General features: G+C 36.8%; 2 protein-coding genes across 5 annotated transcripts in view; one reads left to right on the top strand and one right to left on the bottom strand.

The window, feature by feature from the left end:
- LOC108631919 (GTP-binding protein RAD) overlaps positions 1–15556 on the bottom strand; it is a 34179-nt gene extending 18623 nt beyond the window's left edge. The window contains exons 1-4 of one of the 4 annotated variants that reach the window (XM_026819174.1): positions 14858–15556; positions 12370–12582; positions 12105–12143; positions 10170–10416 (exon numbers count right to left, since the gene is read on the bottom strand). In XM_026819174.1, the coding sequence (XP_026674975.1) occupies positions 10170–10416; positions 12105–12143; positions 12370–12582; positions 14858–15045 (687 nt within the window). In that variant the 5' untranslated portion in view covers positions 15046–15556. The remainder of the gene's footprint in view (positions 1–10169; positions 10417–12104; positions 12144–12369; positions 12583–14857) is intronic. The other 3 variants (XM_026819172.1, XM_018036150.2, XM_026819173.1) reach the window with 3 other exon arrangements.
- Positions 6072–9535, top strand: LOC113465165 (voltage-dependent anion-selective channel protein 2-like). Its single transcript, XM_026819175.1, has 2 exons — positions 6072–8069; positions 8329–9535. The coding sequence occupies exons 1-2, from the start codon at positions 8021–8023 to the stop codon at positions 8592–8594; spliced, it is 315 nt and encodes a 104-aa protein (XP_026674976.1). The 5' UTR covers positions 6072–8020; the 3' UTR covers positions 8595–9535.
- Positions 15557–21348: the final 5792 nt, after the last annotated feature.

Here is a 21348-nt window from a genome sequence, read left to right as displayed (position 1 = left end):
ATCCTTGTCCAAGTTACTAATCCTCGAAACTTAAAATAGTAAGGACAATTAATAATTTAAAGCGCAGGTGTTTATTTTTGACATGAATCGAGTCAGCGCTTTAAGCAGCGTGGGACTCGATAAGGAGCGAGCAATTCGTGAGCGTCAGACTTCCAGAACAACCAAAGAGGGATTAGGGTCAAAGTGAATCCTCTTGTGCATCAGCGTGCCCATTACGAGAATTAACCGGACATTATTGTACACTGTACACTGACGTCTCGCGTTTTAGCCTAATTTCTTGTAACGCGTATGAACTTTAACCTCCGACGTGAACTTTACCTTGCGTTCCTTACATTTCGATTCATGGATCAATGAAATAAATTTATCGATGAATTTCGAAACGATGGAATGAAATATCTGATGCACGAAATTAAGAAACATAAAATTCGACGAATGTTAATATTACTTAATTTTGACAACACATTTAGATACATATTTTAAGTTATTTTTGAATGAAACGATATGTTTTGTATGGAAATGGATGACATAGATATAAAAAAATAACAATGTGTTTAATGGATTACCTTGAAAAAAGGGAAGGAATCATTTTTACAATTAATTGAAAACTTCAATAATCTGTCATACGATTGAATTTCCTTTGTTAATTTCGTCTGCATCGAGATACCGTTTCGATGTTAACACGTTTAATGCCGTTCGTCAAATTGGAAATGAGAAATCTGATATCCATCCATCGGCGAATGGTTGGAATTACCATTTTGAGATTTCAAAAACGTGTCATGTTCAAATGCAATGCAATATGCATGTAACGTACGTTCAATAAAATAAATATTGCCTGATTACAACGTTTTTCTTGTTTCTCATTGATTATATTGAGAATATCTATTTTCATTTATTCAGATCAGATGCGACGTGTTTATTCACTCAAATAAAAGTGTCAAAAGTTTCATCGTCTTCAGTATTTTTACAATCCATCTAATAGAAATTTATCAGGGGAGATTTTCCGTTTCCCGCTTCCATTGAGTTTCCGTCCTATCATATCAATCCTGTTAAGTTTATCTCTCTCTCTCTCTCTCTCTCTCCCACTATCTAAGTTTTCCAGAGGGAAACGCACGTCGAACGAGTCCTCGAAGAGGCCTCGAACGTCGAGACAATATCAACTGACGATCTCGGGGTCTGGTTTCAACAACACTCTACCGTGTAACATCCAAGTACCCGTCTCTCCGCTAGCTCTCGCCGGAAGTTTCACGCGATTCGAGTAGCCACGTTCCATGCACACTGAAACGAAAAATCCGTTCGACGTTCGAGGAGCTGTTAGATTTCGATACGATCCACGAGTGAAATCCTCCCGTTTCGACATTTCGAAAAATCGCACGCGACGGATTTTCCTCCTTCCATCCCAGCCAATTTTCCATTTTCCACCAGAGACCCTATTCTCCTTCCAATTTGAGACAACTTGAGCTCCAAGCCCCTTATTCCCAGCTGTGAATTTCTAAAGTGCCTTGCCTTGCCGTGTTTTAATGTCAATGAAAAATTACATATTCCATCAATTTTGATTAAGTGCATATTTGTCAGAATCGTGCAGCAAATTACGACTGTTATATATATGTATATAACAGATATTTTCATTAATTAACGTCATTTCAGTTAATTGGTACAAAAAGCATTGCGAAGTACACGAGCACAGAAATCCGTTCATAATTCAATATTCCCATAAGAGCGACGCGTACATTTGATATTATTTTAATTTGGCGCACGTCTAAAGCTCTTTTATTTTTCACGTGCCACGACGGGCGATATAAATTAATCATTTCGTTTAAATTCATCCAGGAACGTTTGGCTTACGAATGCTATAGAAATGTTTAGCACGATTTAATCGTTCTTACTGGTGATCCGTGCGAAGCCAATTTTCCGGCTGGAAAGTTTATCGCGTGGGAAAACGAGAGCGCAATTAAGGGGAGTGTTGGTGGATGCATTTAATCGATATTCGGTTAATCGATTCTGAAGCTGTAATTATTAGGCCATTTAATCAGATTCAATTAGGCATTTCTGTTTTTCGTCGACGACGCTAAGACGATTGCGCTTTAAATCGCATTAAATATACTTCATGTAACATCAAAAATATGTTTTTTNTACTATAAATGCATGGTACAAGTAAATTATTATTTAAATTGTTTATGATTGAACGTTCGAGGGATGGAATTAAATTTGAGGAACCGCCAGTAGAAACTCGTTGCCTTCGCGACGTGACTCGCAACAATTTTTCTCGCGGCTCGTTAACCGTGAACGAAACGTCAATGGCACTGTTATCGCCTAATTCCTGTCAAAACGGCTAAAAACTAATTTAGGCAGCTAGGAACTGTAGGTTTTCTTCGAAGGTCTCGGTGATTGTCCCGGACCGTTTAAACGAAGGATAAGGACAAGGCGATGTTGCACACGATCGAAAGGATCGTTACGTTTATCGTCGAGCCCGTTCACGTCGACGTATCTGTCTATTAGTGAGTGCCGCTCCTTAACCCCAGGCTATCGAAATACGTAACGAAGTAACAAAAATATCCACCGAATGCTAACGAACAATATCTTCCAATTTCCCGTTTCGAACAAGCATTCGGATTCACCTGTACGTTTCATTGTATTCTGAAATATCGAGGCTCGTTTCCGTTCAACACAATGAATATATTAAGTGTATATTATTTTTTTATATAATTGCAATGTTTCTTTTACTTATGTTGTTTATAATTGCATACTTTCTTTTTTCTGAAACCGATTTCGGTGAAGCGATAATTGCATACTTTTTTTTCTGACACCGATGAAACGATGTGTTACTATTTTCATAGGCTTTTCAACTGGGATTAGGCATTTGATAATGAATTTTGAAAATGTTTAAGCGTAAAGACAGTCAGGTTTTGTAGTTAAATCGATCGAGTGCGTCATCGAGTCACATCATCGAGTAACGCGTCATGAGTGTACCGAGCTTCGGTGATCTTGGACAAAGAGCTAGAGACATTTTCCGAACTGGCTACCATTATGGCAAGAATCTCATTAAATTTGGCGCTAAAGCGACGTCCAGCGAACTGCAACTGAATAGCGACTTGAGCTTGGATTACGACACTTCCAAGGTACAATATTTCATTCCTGCTCACGTCATTCAACTCTTGCATAAGAATTTATTTTTATGGGAACAACGCTTTTAAAACACGTTAAAATCTAGTGCACATTTTTCTAGTTTTCACTACGTCTTGATTACTTTACTTACTTTCAACTTTGCACGTATTATAAATTTATAGAATTAATTATTAGTTCATTTAGAACCACATTTGATAAAAATCAAGTCATCACTCTCACCCAGTTATAAGAGATAGTATCTAAAATTGATTTTACGTACATCATTTTGTAACGTATTGGAATAAAAACCAAATCGATAAATGAAATATTTTAAGGGAAGCTCTAAAAAATTTCTAGAAATACATTTCACCCATTTGCATCTGGTGATGAAATTCTGGGAAATCTGTTCTTAATGAGTGCCTAGATCATAAAAGAATCCTATTTTCCCATGTTTCTAGAATCAGTGATTGAAATTAGGCGTTGATATATTAGAAATCAGTCAGGTAATCTTTTGTGTACGTACACAGATTCCTAGATTGCAGATATTGTGTATTTGTAGAAAAATTGTAACTTGTAACAATGTTTTCAATATCCAAGAATATACAGACTATGAGAAGTAAAATGAATAACTGCAGAAGGAAAGAGAGCTGTGTAATAATTATTACGCAAATGATATAATTTTTTATATTTTCCAGTTGACTGGCAGCGCGGAAGCCGAGTACAAAACACAGAGCGGCAATTTCTTGCAGAAATGGACGTTGGATAGCACTTTGATATTGGGTTACAGAGTCTACGGAGTGTTAATCCCAGACACTGGCCTGATCTCGGAAATTAGTTACAATCCGGAAACCACGGCGAGAAGTATAAAAATCGGTGGAAAATGCACGAAGCAAGCCTTCAACGCGAATTGCTGGATCTGTTAGTCAATTTCATCACTCCTTCATTGAATTCACATAATCATTAAACTGCGTATTTCTACGCAAAACGAAACGTTCATGGCATCGATTTGAAAAATGCCCCAGTCGAATATCTTTTTTTATTATTTAAATATTGCAGCATGTATTCAGCCTCTGATATTCTGAATAGCTTCATACATTTTTAATTTCTGCAGATTTCACGTTTTCATAAATGCATCAAATCCGTAGTCTAATCATCGGATAATTAATAAATAATTTCACGTTATTAATTCAATCACTTTATTATTTTCCTCTGCGTTTTAATATTTATTTACTTATCATGTTGCGAACAGTTTATTTACGTTTATTAATTCTACTTAATTTAGATTGAAATGCCAGTGTGATGCGAACGATTAATTTAAAACAATTCGAAACAATTTTATTAATTTGCTATCCACTTTAAATAATTCAATTTATCCAGAACGAAACGATAATTTGACCGACCTTCAGATATTTCCACGTGTACACATCATCCGTTGGCTTTTAATTCGCGATTTAATAATTCTCCAGTGAGGAAGAAAATAAAAATTCTTGAATTCTTTAAATGAATAAGCATTTGTAGTCGAATCTTACCTTTTCATTCGTGTCTGACATTTAAACGTAACGTTAATTCGTCGTATCAAGCTGTTGTCGAAGCTAATAACCGACGTATTAAATGAAATTCGTTTGCGGCCCAGACAGATTTAATAACGATACGCGCGATTGTTGGATTTAAACTGACTCTGCTCGGATTCCGTATTAGGGAACGTTTGATGTTTACCAACGAAACTGTGCAGGATTCTGTCAAAGTTTCCATATGTACCAAATGTACATACATATGTATGTATGTATGTATAAGTAGAATTGTCAGAATAGAATGGAAACAAAGCCGATTCGGTATAATTAGAATTTCGAAGTACTATTCTTTACGAAAAAGATGTTTGAGGACAATATTCCGAGAAACTGTTCTATCATTTTTTCACTTGATTAAATATTTGAAACGATTATTGCGCGCATTCCTGTTTTTCAACACAAGCGAAAAGTTTGACAAGCGAACAAATTGGTTTTTCCTGCAGCAAGCGACATGAACTCGAACGTGACCCTTCTGGGATCGGCAGTGACTGCTATAAAGGGGTTGCTGATTGGCTACCAGGCCGGTTACAACACGGAAACCAACAAAATGACGAAGAACGATCTGGCGATGGTCTTCGATTACGAGGACATGGGCATTTACCTCCGGTGCACCTCCATACCGCACGAGTACGGGCTCTCTCTTTTATATAAAGGTTACAAATTTTCATTATTTACAAACGCGAAAAGTCGAAATTACTTTTATATCATTTAATGCAACACTTCTTTTTATTATTTTCAAGAAGGTTTAATTATTTATATGATGCTCATGTGACTTCAAATTGTTTAATTCTCGAACAAGCCTAAATTTAATTCAATTCATTTTTTATGTAATTAGGCAATGGAATGTTTTTCACGATCAGAAGAGGATCATGAAATAATTGAATTCTTCATTCCTTATTTCAAATCGTAGTTAGAAAACTTTCTTAATAAACTTTCGACGAAAGATTAAATTTATAACCGTGGAGTATCTGAAATCTTGAACGATGAAATCGATGAAACGTTAAAGCAAACTTGGCAAGCTTCGTGTAATAGTTCACCCGGTTATCGATTACACGGCAGAGGGAAACTAATGAACAAGTTACCTATGAAACTTGAAAGATCAACGAATCGGCGAAACACGATATTAAAGTCGATAATCTTCAGCCTTTATTGACCAAGGGATTATCGGAGTTTAATCGCCAAATATTGAAATTCATGTCGGGGCGGTGAGGCAACAACCCCTGCCTTCCTTGTTTACTCGCATCTCCCGGAAACAGAGTAGAATTCGATTATAATGAAAAGATGTTCTGTTGATTCGTGGCAAACATCCCGAAGCAGACTTCTTTTAGAGTGCGAGATGAAACATTTACGTTTTTCCATCATCATTTAAGTACTTGAGATGCTTTTAATATTTCACATATTTTTATACATTACATTCTTTGCACTTTCTGCGCACTCAATTCCTTTATAAATGCATAAAACTCGTGTTCATACGTTTGATTAACGCTACCTAATTATATTCAGTCTTCTTTCGCTTAAAAAACATGCATTTTTGATTTGCGTCGAGTGGGACGCACATGCGATATGACCCAGGTTGGCTGTTCTATGCATATTTTACAATCCTCGCATACGCGCAGGTGTAATTACGGAATCATCGAGAGGAGGGAATAAACAGGTATCAGATCCGTCAAGTTAATCCCGGGTTAACGACTGTCCGCATTTGAGCGAAGACTCGAATATCGTCGTCGAGCTTTTTCCCCATTTTCGTTCTTCCGTTTCCTCGCCCACGCGTGATACGCGGCCTTCTCTTCCGTCCTTTCTCTCTGACGACGGGATAAATCTGATGGTGCGGAAAATACCTTCGTACCGTGAATTTTCGTTGATTTTTTCAAACCTTGTCCCGCGAATAGGAAAAAAATGCATAAAGCTTCTTTGGGATCCGAGCATTGAAATTCGATTCTGATATTGGCTACAGGACAATGGTTTACTTTTATTCGTTTATTTTTAGACTGACGGTGAAACGACATCAAAATTTTGATTTGTTTATGGCCCCGGTAAACATTATTTTATTGCTGAGAAAGACGTTGAAACGGAAATGTAAATCATGGCAACGCGCTGAGTTCTAATATCTATTTTGAAATTGTTTTCACACTCTCTACTTGATTACGTAACCAAGAATGTGCTCATTGCCTTAACAATCCGTAATAAGCACGTTATATATCATTAGTCTGCGAGTTAAAATTAGGATAGATAATTGTAAGAGGATTCGTTGTGATGGTTCCAATTACGTCGCGAGGCAACGCACGCGCTCGTTCCTCTATAAGGTGTAAACGAACACCCAATTAAATTCGTACAAACAACGTCCGCTTCATAATGAAATCTCGTTGCTCAATTAGCGAAGACTTACGCTGCCAGAAGCTTTTCCAAATGACTGGCATTATTAATCCTTTAAAAAAATATAATGATCTCCCATTAATCATCACTGTCTACCATTAACTCTTCAAGTTTGAAGCTGATCTTGAAAATTTATGTTTGATAGACACCATTTTCACAAACAAATCCATGGTTTAAGTATTGAAGATCCTCACACGGGCGCGGGATTAAATTGACATGGCGTCTTTCTTGCTTCGGTTTTTTTTCTTTCTAAGAACCTTTTAACGCGTTGAATATTTATTAGCTGTCTAAACCATAGGAGAGCGCGTACCCGAAATTTAATATTCAAGCATAATCTTTGATGCAAACAGAGCAACGGTATGAAATGTTTATTTGTCACAAAGAGTTCGTTTCGGTTCTCGTCGCACGAAAATACCTTTTATGCAAATGCTTGCGCGACGAAAGTTCACACTTTCATACTTTGTCTATTTTCATGAAATTTAAATATAAATGGGAAAAGGTTGGGTACATCATTAAACTGGGTAACGAAATAAATGTAGGTCGCAATCAAGCTTGCCCGAGTCAATACAAACTGTCATCTGAATTATCACGATATTCATTGAGTTCGCAATTTCATTGATTTCATAGATTTCTCATGTAGCATTCATGAAATAGAGAATTCATTATTATTTGTAAAATCTTCGACAAGTTAAACAAGTAGTACACAGTGGTTGGATTATTAACACGAAGAATCAATTAGTGTAAAATCGTCTCAACTATAAAAGATAATTCGTGATGATCGAGCTTTTTAATAATCCATCATCGGACGGTTCGTCGGCCGCGTTCAGCGATCGATCAATTGAAACCTGGGACCGTTGATTAACGATCCGTGACACGAGTAAATGGCAACTTAAATAGACGTCACTGCCGCTGCATCGTCCTCAGACTGCTGATGAAGCTGACTGCGATGTTGGCCAAACGTCAGAACGATCTCCGAAATGGACATGACTCGTGCACGGAATTATTATCCATCGCGCTCGAATTCGTGTCAGTTGGATTAACCAATCGCATAATGCATTTTCATATCAGTTCGTAATTTCGATTTGCTTCTATTACAGAAACCTAGAAAGAATTTATGGTTACACCAATTGACGACGATAAATTATTTTTCTATTTAATATTTTGATATTCGACAAGCGTAATTTTGATTTAAGAATTTTGTAGAAAATTAAGTTAAAAATGAAGCTTCAATGAAACACATAGTACAAGTGTAAGTGTTGAATAACGAAATGGTTGATGTTTGAAGTAACGGCGGATTGGGACACCGCGATCAACGGAATCCTGGCGGTCAACGGGGGCGTCCAGAACTGGACGTTAGGCGCAGCTGCCAAGTGCAACATTGACGATCGTTCGGCGCTCCGTTGCAAGTTCAACACCGATCTACAACTGGGCATGAGCTTGCAGCAGAAGTTGGACGAGCACGTGATGCTGACGCTGTCGTTCAACGTCGACTGCGGCAACGTGCTCAGGGGCGGTCACAAAGTCGGTCTGGCCATCGAGATCCAGGCGTGAGCCAAACCTCTTTTGTACAAACCACCTTCGACTTCGTATTTTTCGAGTCCACTATTGTGTCGAACCGCGTACCCATTTGTTGTATTCGAACGTCCACGATTTGATATTAAAGTAGTATTTTTATCCGTGCGCTTTCTCATTTGTTCGTCGATAAATTGTGTATGTGAAAGATGTACGAAAAATTTCATGAACCACTGGTCTGTTTTTATGTAATGTCTAACGAAGGAGACAAAGCCTATGTGAATATATTGATTAAATAATAACTGACTGAATCACAGTTTGTGTGTTTAATGATAAATAACAGAGGAGTTAATGAGCTCATTTCATTTTTTACAATTATTCCTATTACTAAATTACTGAACAATGAAGACGTCGAGAGATACGCTTGTACAATTATTTACCCAAATTTTATGTTCCAATCGATATATCATGTAATCATTAAAATACTCTGCAATCTTATACTGAAAATGTTGCTTTAAGATAATGCAGGTACGTTACGTAACATCCTGCATTATTTCATCTTGTCTTGATTTAGCCTTTGGCTAGGGATCCTAGCAACGCGAATAACGACGGTAATAATTGATTTCGCTACCCGTTTTAGTAAATGCGGTGACGATTTTCGTTCGTCTCTGATTTCCTTGACGTATGTCACGTGGACGACGATCAGACTGGTGTATTTTAGTTGCCTCCGGTGCCGGCAACAGTACCAGAAATTAATGAAACCGGAACGTTATCGATCTCGTTCCCGACGCGTACACTTCCATTGTTTTAGGCGAAAGAAGTATCCCGAGTACAATACCGCGCCGTTGCTTTCCGAGCGCGTGAATTTTTCTTCTTCTGCCAACTTAAAGGGGATCGTTCGTTCCGATTCGTATTGGCACGTTAATTCCCTGCGATTGTTCTTGATTAAATTTAATTATGCGATATTCGAGTGAATTTTGTTAGTACAACAGTAACCTGTTTATTTGTTTCATAATATGATCGATTTTTAAAACGGTTTACAAATTGAAGTGGGAACAGAAATACGAAAGGTCGAAGTTAATAAACGAAGATAAAGTTCACTCAACGTTTATATTTCATGTAATAATTGTGCCTGTTATGCGTTTATACCTCATGTGACAATTATGTCTGTTACGCGTTTAACGTTGAGTACGGTTTAATGGTTTTGAGATTAAAAATCGTGTAAGTAAAGCTACGTGTGAATGCGTGCATCCTGCAGCAGTCTTATTCAGAGCTTGTACGAAAATTTCAGAGAACAGTCGAAAAGATCCTCATTAGCATTTTTCACCTCTTTCATTCCTATTCAGCAGAGTGTTACTGGCGCAATTAGGTTGAATACAGGAATAATGATAAAAATCCCGTGCTTTCTGCGTCTTATACACGTTGTAATTCCGTTTACACATGAAAACGCTTTTACTAATAGCCAGACTAAATAATAGAGTAAAACACTTTTACCAATGGCAATGTGCACTGCATATATGTTAATCGTAATTAAAAGTAGACTTCGCGTTGCATAATGTTTCGCGTAACGTCGAATAACGTTTTGTTGAAACAAAAATTATTTTTACGACTTACCCTGTGCCGGGGCACTGCTGGCATACTGCTTGTCCTTCCACGGTATTGTCTTGGTCCTGGACCACGAGATCCGGAAGCGGAACCAGCAGGATCAGCGGGGCTTGTGGGACTCGGACCAGCAGGACTTGCCCCTGGGCTCAAATGGGACGAAGCAGACATGGCACCTGGACTTATTGCTGGCGTTCTGGTAGGACTCCTTGGTGACGGTGATAAATGGCCCCAAGGACCGGCCTCCGCTTGTAAAAACCTATTTTATTACGAGTCACGTTAGATTTGATTCAAATATTAATCGATATCTATTTTTGAAGGCAAGTATTTACAATACAGTTTTACGAATTAGGTCATCTTGTAAACAATGGGAGTATCTGATGTTTAAACATCAGATAAGGTATATTATTTAAATAATAGAGGACAATTATGTAAATTATTTCTTTTTTATTAGAAAATGTAAAAATGTGACATTACAGGAATTGAAAGAATATTGGAAGTCTCATCAATTTAGATTTGTGGAATTTAAATAAATGATTAAATTTTTTGAATGGATTGCCTTATGTAGATTTACTGAAAATCAAATGGTGCTTAAATTGTTTATTGGACGACCATTAGCAGTTTTAAGTAGGTGTATTAACGTTACAGCAGTAAGAGTCGTCATTAATTGATTGGTGAAATAATTTTGTTGCTAATGATGTATGGATAATATATATTGTCAAATTTATGAGTGATAGTCTATTCGGATAATTGATGATCTATTCAGATTTCAAACGGATAAATAAAATTTCTTATTAATGTCATTATTACATTGTTTTTTCATTTTGTACAATTTTTAAAAGGAGGAGAGTGATAGATTACGATGATTGTAAATAGGGAAACAAGGAAGTGAACGATCCATAAATAATGCAATTCATGATATTCCATAGATACTGTTACTATGGTAACACCAGAGGAATTTAAATTACAAGGTAACACGGCATTAAACTAGATTACAGGATCTCTATTCTGAAATATCGTTTAATCCCGCTTTTGTATCAGCTTCAAAGTGCTCATATTGTAATTATTAAGATTACTTGTAGTATCAAGTACGAATTTTGGAATCCAGGTCTTGGATAATGATTATTGTGAAAATCATAACAATATCAAAATGGATAGAGACGATAAAAATAATCGGTATCTACAATTTATATTTTAAAACGAAGTATAAATAATTCAACAGAAAATCACACACTGGAGAAATAATGAGGTTTGATTTTGAAAATAATGATACCTGACAATAATAAACCGGGAAAATAATGAAATTAGAAGTTGTTTCAGTCCCACGCAATTCCGTGGCTGTTGTTCGTTCACGATAAATTTGGAGAATTAAAAAATCTTCAGTGCTATTTATAACGTCAGGAGGATTTTATAATACTCAGATATTTTCTTTTCAAAGTGTGAAATCTATTTGATAATTACTAAAATTATACTCAAATGATAATTAAGGCGAAATTACATTCTATTTAATACACGATATAATCTGCTAACATTTTATTTAAATTCATTTGCTACACACTACCTACTATTTTATCATTAGTACCTAATGATTTTACGAGTGTGTACTGTGCGAACTAAAAGGGACTCCTACACAATTGATAAACTGATAGAAACTTGAAAGAAAGGTTAATTAAACAAACTGAAATTAAATAAGTTTGTTACAAGCGAACTTTCCATAAGACAATACGAGATTGCGAGACTTACTTGAAAAATGTCATGTTTGAAATTGGTACCAGTTAAGTAACAACACACGCGAGAAAGTGGAAGACCATCACATAATTTCAAACTTTCTCAAAGTTAAAAGTAATTAAGAAAGTAATTACGTGAACGTTTGCAAAGCTTTGTCGTATAAAAAGTTCGGATTAAAAAAAAAAGAGCCATGTATGAGAATAGATGCGGAAACTTAACTGCACGATACTCTGTGGTGAAAATGGCCCGACCACTTTCCTTGGGAAAAAATTAACAGATATTTTAGAATAATTTTTTTACATTTAACCAAACGACCTGAGTTCTTTTGAGTAGTCAAGTGCAGGACTAATCAGTACTGAAGTAATATTTCAATTATAATATAGTATCGATCATTTGATCAACTATGTTAATCAGTAGCTGTTCATATTATTTGTTAATATTATATGAACTACCATAATTGTTTAACATAAGTATTGTTGCCTACCTGGGCAAGTCGGGGGTGTGTCTGGCTACTGCGATGCTGGAGCTACGTCGTCTGGACGGGGTTGGCGACTTGGAACCGTCAACGCTCGAGTGTCCTTGGGATTCCGTCAAGGAGGTGCGGTGTAGCCGAACTTCGACCTCGCTACTCCTTCTTTGGAACGCCCTCTTGCTCCATCGTTTGCTCTTCGAGTCGGTGTTCGAGGTCTGCTGCTTTCTGAAAGAATCACGGTTCGCAAGAACGATGAGTCGGCAGAAAAGGAAAAAAAAATAATTGGTTCCCCATTTTCGTGATGCAATTTTGTCAGGGGTGGGTCAAGTGATTGAGGGGTGTTCTTTTAAATAAGAAGAGGCTCACTAGCAGGATTACAATCGAGATAACGCGTACCTCGTGGATGATAAGATACGGCGAGAGATAATGGGAAAAAGCACTTTCTGGCTCGCATTGCAGATTTTTAAACCAGACACCTACGTTACTTCCGAGGCTGGTCTGAGGTAAACTTTTATCACATCGTTACGCTGCGTCATACGTTATTCGCTGCATTTGCAACCGCAATTAAGTTACATTGTATACTTTAATTCTAAAACTGTACTCACAATGAAACTCATTACTAGACTGCAGATTTCACGTATTCATAATTTAGAAATTCCAAAGGCTACGCGTAATGTATAAAACTATTCAGAATATCAAAAGCTGACATCGTGAAAGGAGTATTAATCTAAATATGAATTTTTAAACTGATACTATGGATGTCTCGCTTTGCATAAAAATACCCAATACAATAGATGTTGCAAAGCAATTCTTTATATTACGCAGATCCATCGTCTTGTGTAAGAGGATGCAATGAAAGCAGCTAATTGATACACATCTGCAGCTAATTATTATTTTAATGAACGCGATTTGAGCATTGATCGAAATCCTTGACCGAGTTTAAAACGAACTATCGAGCTCATCGCACTTGATAAGTTCGTTTCACAACATCAATTTTTTGTTCAATTCGCGTGGGCTAGTGCGAAATCGCTTTATATCGTGTAAAACTGAATCTGTGAGTCTTCCATTTGCGGGTTGGCTTCCCGTTCCGCATGAAACGCCGCGCTGTCTCGCGGTTGTCCCACACTTGTACGAATTCATGTGAAGGGTAGAAGAGACAGGAAATGCGATTTCCCAATGATAAAATCGTAACGTTTCCATTTCTGTACCGCAAGCTATTCAAATTCGATTTGAGAGTTAATGGGTACGCGCGCGTTCGCGCTTATTTCTAGGAGCGTACCTATCCTCGGTGTTACTACGTTAAATTTCGTGTGGTTCTGTTTAGATCAACCATCGTTTATGCCAGATGTTCAGTTCAAACTGCGATGTAACACTGTTACTTCTTATAATGTTATTTATGCTCAAATTAAAATCAACACTGTTCTAGTAAATTAAATATTAGCGAGATTCAGAATTTGAAGTGTAAAGTGGTTCTTATACAAATTTAATTATATACATCGTGATCCTTTTATTATTAGAAATTATTCCGTATATAGCACCGTTACGTAGCCAGCAAACGCACTTGGCATAAAATCGAGTTACTGGTAAAAGGAGAAAATAATTTCGTTAAGCAACAATGCGACCCGGCTATTTTTAGAGACACTTAATGCTCGTCGTGGTGTGCTGTAATTCGCGAGGTTCCTGCTCTAATTAAATCGGCATTTCACCCGAGCAATGTCTGTGCTTCAACGGAAGAGAAACACTGGTCGACGAGTAGAATCAGTGTGATTTGGAGGTTCGTTTGGCAGGCCGGCAGGAAATTTGACTACAGAGATCAATAGATCAACTGATTTCTAATTGTAAGACATGTTTACAAGGTAGAAGAAAATACTTTAAAGTTGGATGCTCCGCGGATTGTAGCAATTATGAACATATTAATTCTATTGAAATTCTTAATATATTATAATTGTCATTTAAAGTTTTTCATGAAAAGAAACTGAAGTGAATTTCAAATGTATCACGTTGGAATTGTGCTCGAGGCAAGGCTGCCTGTCGACGTGGTGCAAGTAGTCAAATTTCACGTGGAGCACGGACGACAGTTTCAGCAATTGAGATTACATTATGTACTCATAATTCCGATTCTAGCCGCAGCGCGATTTCTGGTCGAATGGAACCGGGTCGAGGAGCTCGATAAATAAAGGAACACCCTTGTGAATTCTACAACTTTAATTACACTTAATTATCTGCGCGTAATCGCAACAACGAACGATTTACGTAGACGGGTGTGGAGATTTAAGAACAGGCTCAAAATTATTTTACATATCAAACATTATAATTGATGGAATGATTATAATATTAATAAAAAACAATTTATATATTCTTATACTGAAAGTATTAAAAAAAACACTTCATTAAATCATCTAAATAAATTCTTACTATAGTGTACTTTTTACAGATATTAAAATTATATGAAAATTGATTGTTTATAAAACTATCGATTAGTGAAAATTCGATTGTATACCTAGGAATGAGTTTATCCTCAAGCATGCTGGGCAGATCGTCGGAGTCTTCGTAAGGGGTGGCGAAAAAATCTTGGAATTTATCCGGGAAGCTGCTCGGCGGACAGCTGTTCATGGAAATCCGATCAAGAAGCTCGGTGGAATTTTTCTTGACGGCTTCATGATGTCCCGACACTGTTGACGTTGCCATGTAGTTTTATACAGTCAACCCCGAAGGCTTTCAACCGAGCGACTTCTCCGAACGCGCGCTCCGATTCCCCTTCATTATTTTCAATTCATCACGGTTCACTGAATTCACTTATTCGTGAGATGATAAAAGGAATCGTTGTTATTAACTCAAATCATGTCTACGAAATAATTTAAACAAGAAAGCTGAATAATGATGCTTAATATCCATAAAAGTCTTTTATATAATTTCAATTTTTAATATTTTACTTTCTCAATTAATAAAGATTACGTTAAGAGGGTTTGCGGTTTCACTTCTCACGTGGTTCGACAGCATCGTCGATAAAAATTATTCTGTCTCGCTTCCAGCGATTTAGAATTAATTATAGTTTGAAAATGATTGAAAACGCAGAAAAATATGTTAACTTTATTTATGAAAAACTATGTTTCGATGTTTCGCGTGAAGCGAAAATTGCCTCATCCCGGCGCGGCGAGGATCTGGTTGAAACTGAGGCTCGCATGGTAGCGTGCCGTTCGTTCTAGTTAGCCAGGCTGAAGCATACTACACCGCTTGCGCAAGCGTTGTCACCCCGAAAGCTTCCCCGAAACGCGGCAGAAGTGATTTGGTTTCTGGTCACATGAGACCGTCGTGGTTCCTTTACTGTTAACTTCCAATTAATCAACACTGTTTGTGTTTCGACAAACAATATACTTTTTATATGAATTCTTGCGAGCGAAAGCTTGCGGCAGAGATTGGAATTAATTGTTCATTCGTCAGGTCGAATACGTCAAAACAGTTCCAACGATTTAAAATTATAAAAGAAGATTGTTTCGAAAAGTTGATTGTCTCGCACAGTTGAATTCGATATTAAAATATGAACAAAACATGTAAAAATACTGTTTCTTATAAAATAAAAATCATCATTCCTATTTGATAGAATTAATCATCTAAGATTTATTCAACTGGATCGATTTAATCGGATTTGATTTAATTAAGACAGATTTTAGAAGTTTGTATTCGTTCGATTGAAATAACATTCGCGGAAGAAATTACTGAACCTACTCTGGTTTCTCGTTTATTATTCAGTGCCGTCCGCGAAAGTAAATAGTACGCAGAAAACGGTGTTTCTGGCAAGAACTTAGCGAACGAGACTTCCTTAGAAAGTGGTTAAAGCGATTACGGTTGCGTCTAACTCCCGTCGCGGTTCTTTCCGAGACTATATCACACGAAAAGATTTGTGCAAAAATACTTAAAATAATTGTAAAGAAATGTGTCTACCTTTTTGTGTTTGATAATAATTCTCTGAGTCCGGCTTTTTCATAACACTTTTTATTCATATTCTCCGTGAATGCGTCCTTCTTGGGAATTTTATAATAGCTTTTTCACGTACCATACTCTGCTCATTGCATAATGGATGTTATGCAAATATTCACGTATGAAAAAGCTCTGATCAAGTTATCGACTATAATAATAATAGAGAGAGAAATATTAGCTGAGCTAACAAGATTCGATTGATTTTTAATTAATCTGTATGAAACAGTATCGATTTCACGTCCAAACTCATTTTTCTACTAGGATGTAATTTTTCTCTTGTCTTTTATCGCGAAATAGGATGCACTTGTTACGATTCGGAAGAGAAATTGTGTTAATGTCACGTATTGGCTCTCGTCGTTGCCCGAACTGGATGGAGATCGAGCAACCCAACCGAGAAGAATTCCAAAAGACTCTCGCGATACGTGTGAGAAAAAGGCGCGTCGTAGAAGGAAAATAAACGCTTCGGGTTAAAGCGAGGGTGATCCATGTGAGATTGACTTCGGAAATCGAGAACGACTGCCGAGTAGGGAATCGATATCTCACGTACGCGTGCTGGCAACTGTTTCCGGGTTCGAATAAAAATGTCCCGCGGCAGCAGTCGCTATTGCTTGTTCTTGATCGTGAAACGCGATAAAGAAATCCAGGTTCGTGCGGATAAAGAAATGTCTGTAGAAATCCTATAATCTAATATTAAACATTTATGGGATAATTAAATGGGGAAAATGCTTCGTGCAATTCTTTATCAGTTACTCATATAAATTGCCAAGACTAAATTATGCAGTGTGTTATTAAATACTTTAGTCAACTGACGACCGACGGACGTGAAATTCTTTATCTTCATTCCGATTCAATTATCTTTATTCGACTCCTTATCAAATATTTTCATCCAATTATCAATCATCAATTATCTTGATTCAATTCTTCGTCAAATATTTTTATACACTTTCTCATGAACTGCATGAATTCCGTTCTTCATACAATACCTCCTGAATTGCATAAATGTAATAATTCATCAATTATCTTGGCCCAATTCCTTATCAAATATCTTCGTACACCTTGTGATAAATTGCTTGAATTTAATGCTTCATCAATTATCTTGATCTATCACCATATGAAATATTTTATTATTCAATCTCTCAAGACTCGTAAGAGAAGTTCATAAGGTGCTACATGCATCTCAAAAGAAGACGTCTGAAAAGCCGGTAGCTGAACAATAAATTCCTCTATCTTTGAAGCGGAAATATCGTTGAAAGCTAGAGAAAAGCTCCTTCCGGTCCACCTCGGGGTTTCTATAGAACTCTGTTCTTGTTCGGGTGAATATAATGGACCTATAATGGACACTACTAAGTAAATAAAGAAGCAAAAATAGGGTATGTGATAGGTAAAAGTAAACGCTCCTTGGACATCGTTCCGTCGCGATATGTGATAAAATGTTCTTGTAACATTATTCCGTATAGCAAATTCGTCTTCGATCTGCGCGTAAATCTCTTGGCTTCCTTCTCAAACATTTTTGAAGGAGAGGCAAGGATACGTGCATGTTTCAGATAAAGAACTGAGAATCCTTCAGCTTTTTTAGTATTTAGAATTCACAGAGGGACCGAAGTCGGTGCTTTTTAACATTCTTTTCAGAGACTTCTTACAATATTAAATCATTGCATAATGTATTGTAAATGACGTGAATGCTTCTTGACACGATTACAAAACACATTTTATCATTAATCACTTCAACGTCTGACCAGCCAGAAAATTGGGAGAGACATAAAAAAACCACGCAACATTTTTCGGTTTGTTCCATAAATCGAGATCGCCGGTGCCTAACACCTTCTTTGTGTCAGCAGCGTCGAGTGAAGCCTGATAAAAAGGGTTGACGAGGAGGGATTACAAGAGGAGTAAGTAAAGAAGAAGGCAAAGAGCTACCTAGCCACCGCCTATTCATAGATCAGTGGCCCTTTCGAGAGTTCGACAGGGGAGAAAGAGGCCCGCTTCCCTGAGACAATGCTACTATCTTTAGACACGTCACTTACGAGAAACGTGTGTCAGCGACACCTGTCCTGATGAACCCGATTAAGTCAGCAAGGGAACCCAGGATCACCGTCCTTCTACTAATTAACAATTTTTCTCAATTTCATTAGCCTGCAGTAATAACCAAAAAAAGGAGCAATATTATAAAATTGTACGTTTATTGAAAATCATGACCCATTTATTTAAATATTATGAATTACTAGTATGACCTTTTCGATTAAAATAGGAGTAGAGAGTCTAAATGTTTCGCATAATGAAAGCATAAATGAGATGATTGATAGTGTTTGACTGTTCATTGCTAGCCAGGGAAATTCCTCGGACGTTTCCGTCGTGCAACAGTAAGTACATATTATTCGACATTTCTCTCTCACAGAGATTTTCAGCTATGCGAAACATTTCTAATATTTCTCCGAGTGCGCAGAGAGCCGAATACGTATGCACGTACAACGTGACTCGCGATGAAAACGTAATCCTTGGCGAAGTATCGCGAAATCTAATTTCACCGGCTTCGGTGATTATTTTAAAGAGGATTATTCAATTACGCTGCCTTCGGATTCGTGAATTATAAGTTATCATGCTGTAATAAAAGCAGTGTTTCAAATTTACACACGCAGCTTAGATTTCATGCTCTCAGTTCGAGATTGAGAAGATTATTTAATTTATTTCACGTCGTTTAATTGATTATATTTTATGTATTATTGTTAGATTTATTTTATTAGGAACATGGCGAGGATGAGTGATTGTATATGTGAAAGATTAATGATAAGAAGAGTATATTATTATATAATATATTATTGATGTTGAGACTGAGTAAGAAAATTAATTAAATACTTAATTGACGCAGCTGTCGCTATTATTTAATTATTTGAAAGAGCTGCAATATATTATATATCATTAATAGAGTACTTGCAAAGCTTTGTTCCTGTGGGTGTAACACAGAACTGTATACGTCTCACGGTAATTATTTTCGATCGTAATTAAATTTTGCACAGCGAGTTGCATATTCATTTGCGTAACTTTGTTACCATCTTTTGCGTTCGAGGTACGTCTTCCCAACAATGAAAATATGTAAAACGTTATTAAAATGTGATTTAAACATTTGAAGAATGAAACGATATTTTGTTATGATAATTGATCGATAATATAAAATATTTAAAAACGAGAAATTAAAAAATTAGGAAGGTTAAAAGAGAAGTCAGATTATTTATTCATTCGATATGATGGTTGAAAATGTTGAAATACGTTCTAGGAAACGCTGTCCTTTGAGAGATTTATTCAAATCGTTATTATAATAATTTCCATGAATTTCGATCAACAATCGACAATTGCGAGAAACGATGAATAATGTGCAAATTGCACGATGAAGAAGTTATATAAACACGTGTATACATATAAAAGAATGATAGGGATAACGGGACGAGGTTCGAGTAAAGGCGATAATTCTGTAAATAAAAACAAAACGCGCAGCACGCGAGGCGACGGTATCTTGAAAACAGAATGATAATTAAAATTTTAATTAAATGGCTCCCTGATTAAACATGCGGCACATGGCACGCGCGCGTACGGCCTGCTAAAACGCGGAATTCAATTAACAGGCCAGCCTGCTCTACCGAAAATAATAATCCCCCCCTCCTTTACTCTTTTTATATTCTGCTCGTAGACTTTTTTCGAGCGTTACGCGAATCCCGATTAAGCAATATACGAGACGATAAAAAAATGGTACATTAAGCAGGAAATTCAGATGCATTATCATTGCCATTTTACATTTACGTGATTTACGTTAGTGGACAATTATAAGGTAATCTTAATTTGTTTGAAACATTATTGTAATAAAAACCTTGTGATACGAGAATGTTGGGCTCCTATAATAAAAAGCTGGACAAAATAATTGTACGTCTTTTTACTTTCCGTAAATCAATCTTATTTGCTTAATCTCTCCCTAATTTTCGTTTTTATTTCACGTTCCTCGAATGTTTCGCGTTATTCCAAGACCGATTTGATAACTCTTGCTGAATCTATGGAATTTACTCGGTGACCTAAAGCGGATCTGGGGGAGGGCAATCGAAAGGGGGTGGCTAAAACGGTGAGGCTAGGGTCGGTATCGGTAATTTTACGGTGTCGCAAGAACCCGGCGCAGCGCGGGCTGATTGGTCCGCGTGGAATTTCCGGAAATAAAATTAACCCGCTCCAGTTAATACACGGGTTGCAGGTATTGTTTCGATACTCCTTCTACTCGAAATTTCCCCGCTATTAATTTATCGTATACTCGCGACCGAGCTGACGGAAGGTGCTGAGAACCGTGGGTGATCGATAACCGTTATCACGGTTGTTACCATGGATACATCAAAGCTCGTTCGTTAACGCTTGAAAAATGATCAAGACGAATCTGCCCCCTATGTTAATTTTTTATCGTCGTTGTAATAAAAAAAATTTCGTCGTCGGTAAACCTGTTCGTCTGCTCTCTGCAGAGAGCATTCCATATTTAGTAATTCTCTTGCATGACGCACATACTTTTATACTATATGTATAAAAAAAAGTGAACAAGAATTTTGCCTGCTTCAACTCATAGCAGATACGCGTATGTGTTTTTTTGAAGAAATATCGCATATTTTTATTTACAGATAAAAGAATTCCTTTTGACTTTGTTATAATAATTGCTAATGATGATTGTTCGAAATTCGATTACCTCCAATTTATCGTTTGCAGCAACAAGGCGCGCGTCAGCTGCGCAATTAACGAGGAAAAGGTCGCCGGTCCTATCGATTATAATTATATGTCATGGATCATCGGTACCGTTCCATTACGTTTAATCGAAAGAAATTTGTTCGCCATTCGTCATGGTTAAGCTTCACCTTTCATTGGGAGCATTCGAGAAATCCAATGACGTTGTCGAACTTTGTATTACCAATAAAAAGTGATAGAACTGCCAATTAAAGTGCGGATAAATTTCAAAAGGATTAAAAGTTCAAACAGTTAAATATCGTCGAAAGT

This window comes from Ceratina calcarata, unplaced genomic scaffold, assembly GCF_001652005.2.
Source record: "Ceratina calcarata isolate Rehan_Ccalc_2016 unplaced genomic scaffold, ASM165200v1 scaffold97.2, whole genome shotgun sequence".
In the NCBI taxonomy this organism is placed as follows: Eukaryota; Metazoa; Arthropoda; class Insecta; order Hymenoptera; family Apidae; genus Ceratina; species Ceratina calcarata.
The sequence above is the reverse complement of the archived record's forward strand: the minus strand, read 5'-3'. Positions and strand labels throughout refer to the sequence as shown.

What these genes read in the sequence shown, in the direction of transcription:
- LOC113465165 (XM_026819175.1), top strand. Translation starts at nt 8,021, where the DNA reads ATGGACATGACTCGTGCACGGAATTATTATCCATCGCGCTCGAATTCG. An exon ending in TCCATCGCGCTCGAATTCGT is followed by an intron (nt 8,070 to 8,328) that starts GTCAGTTGGATT and finishes TGATGTTTGAAG; the next exon opens with TAACGGCGGATTGGGACACC.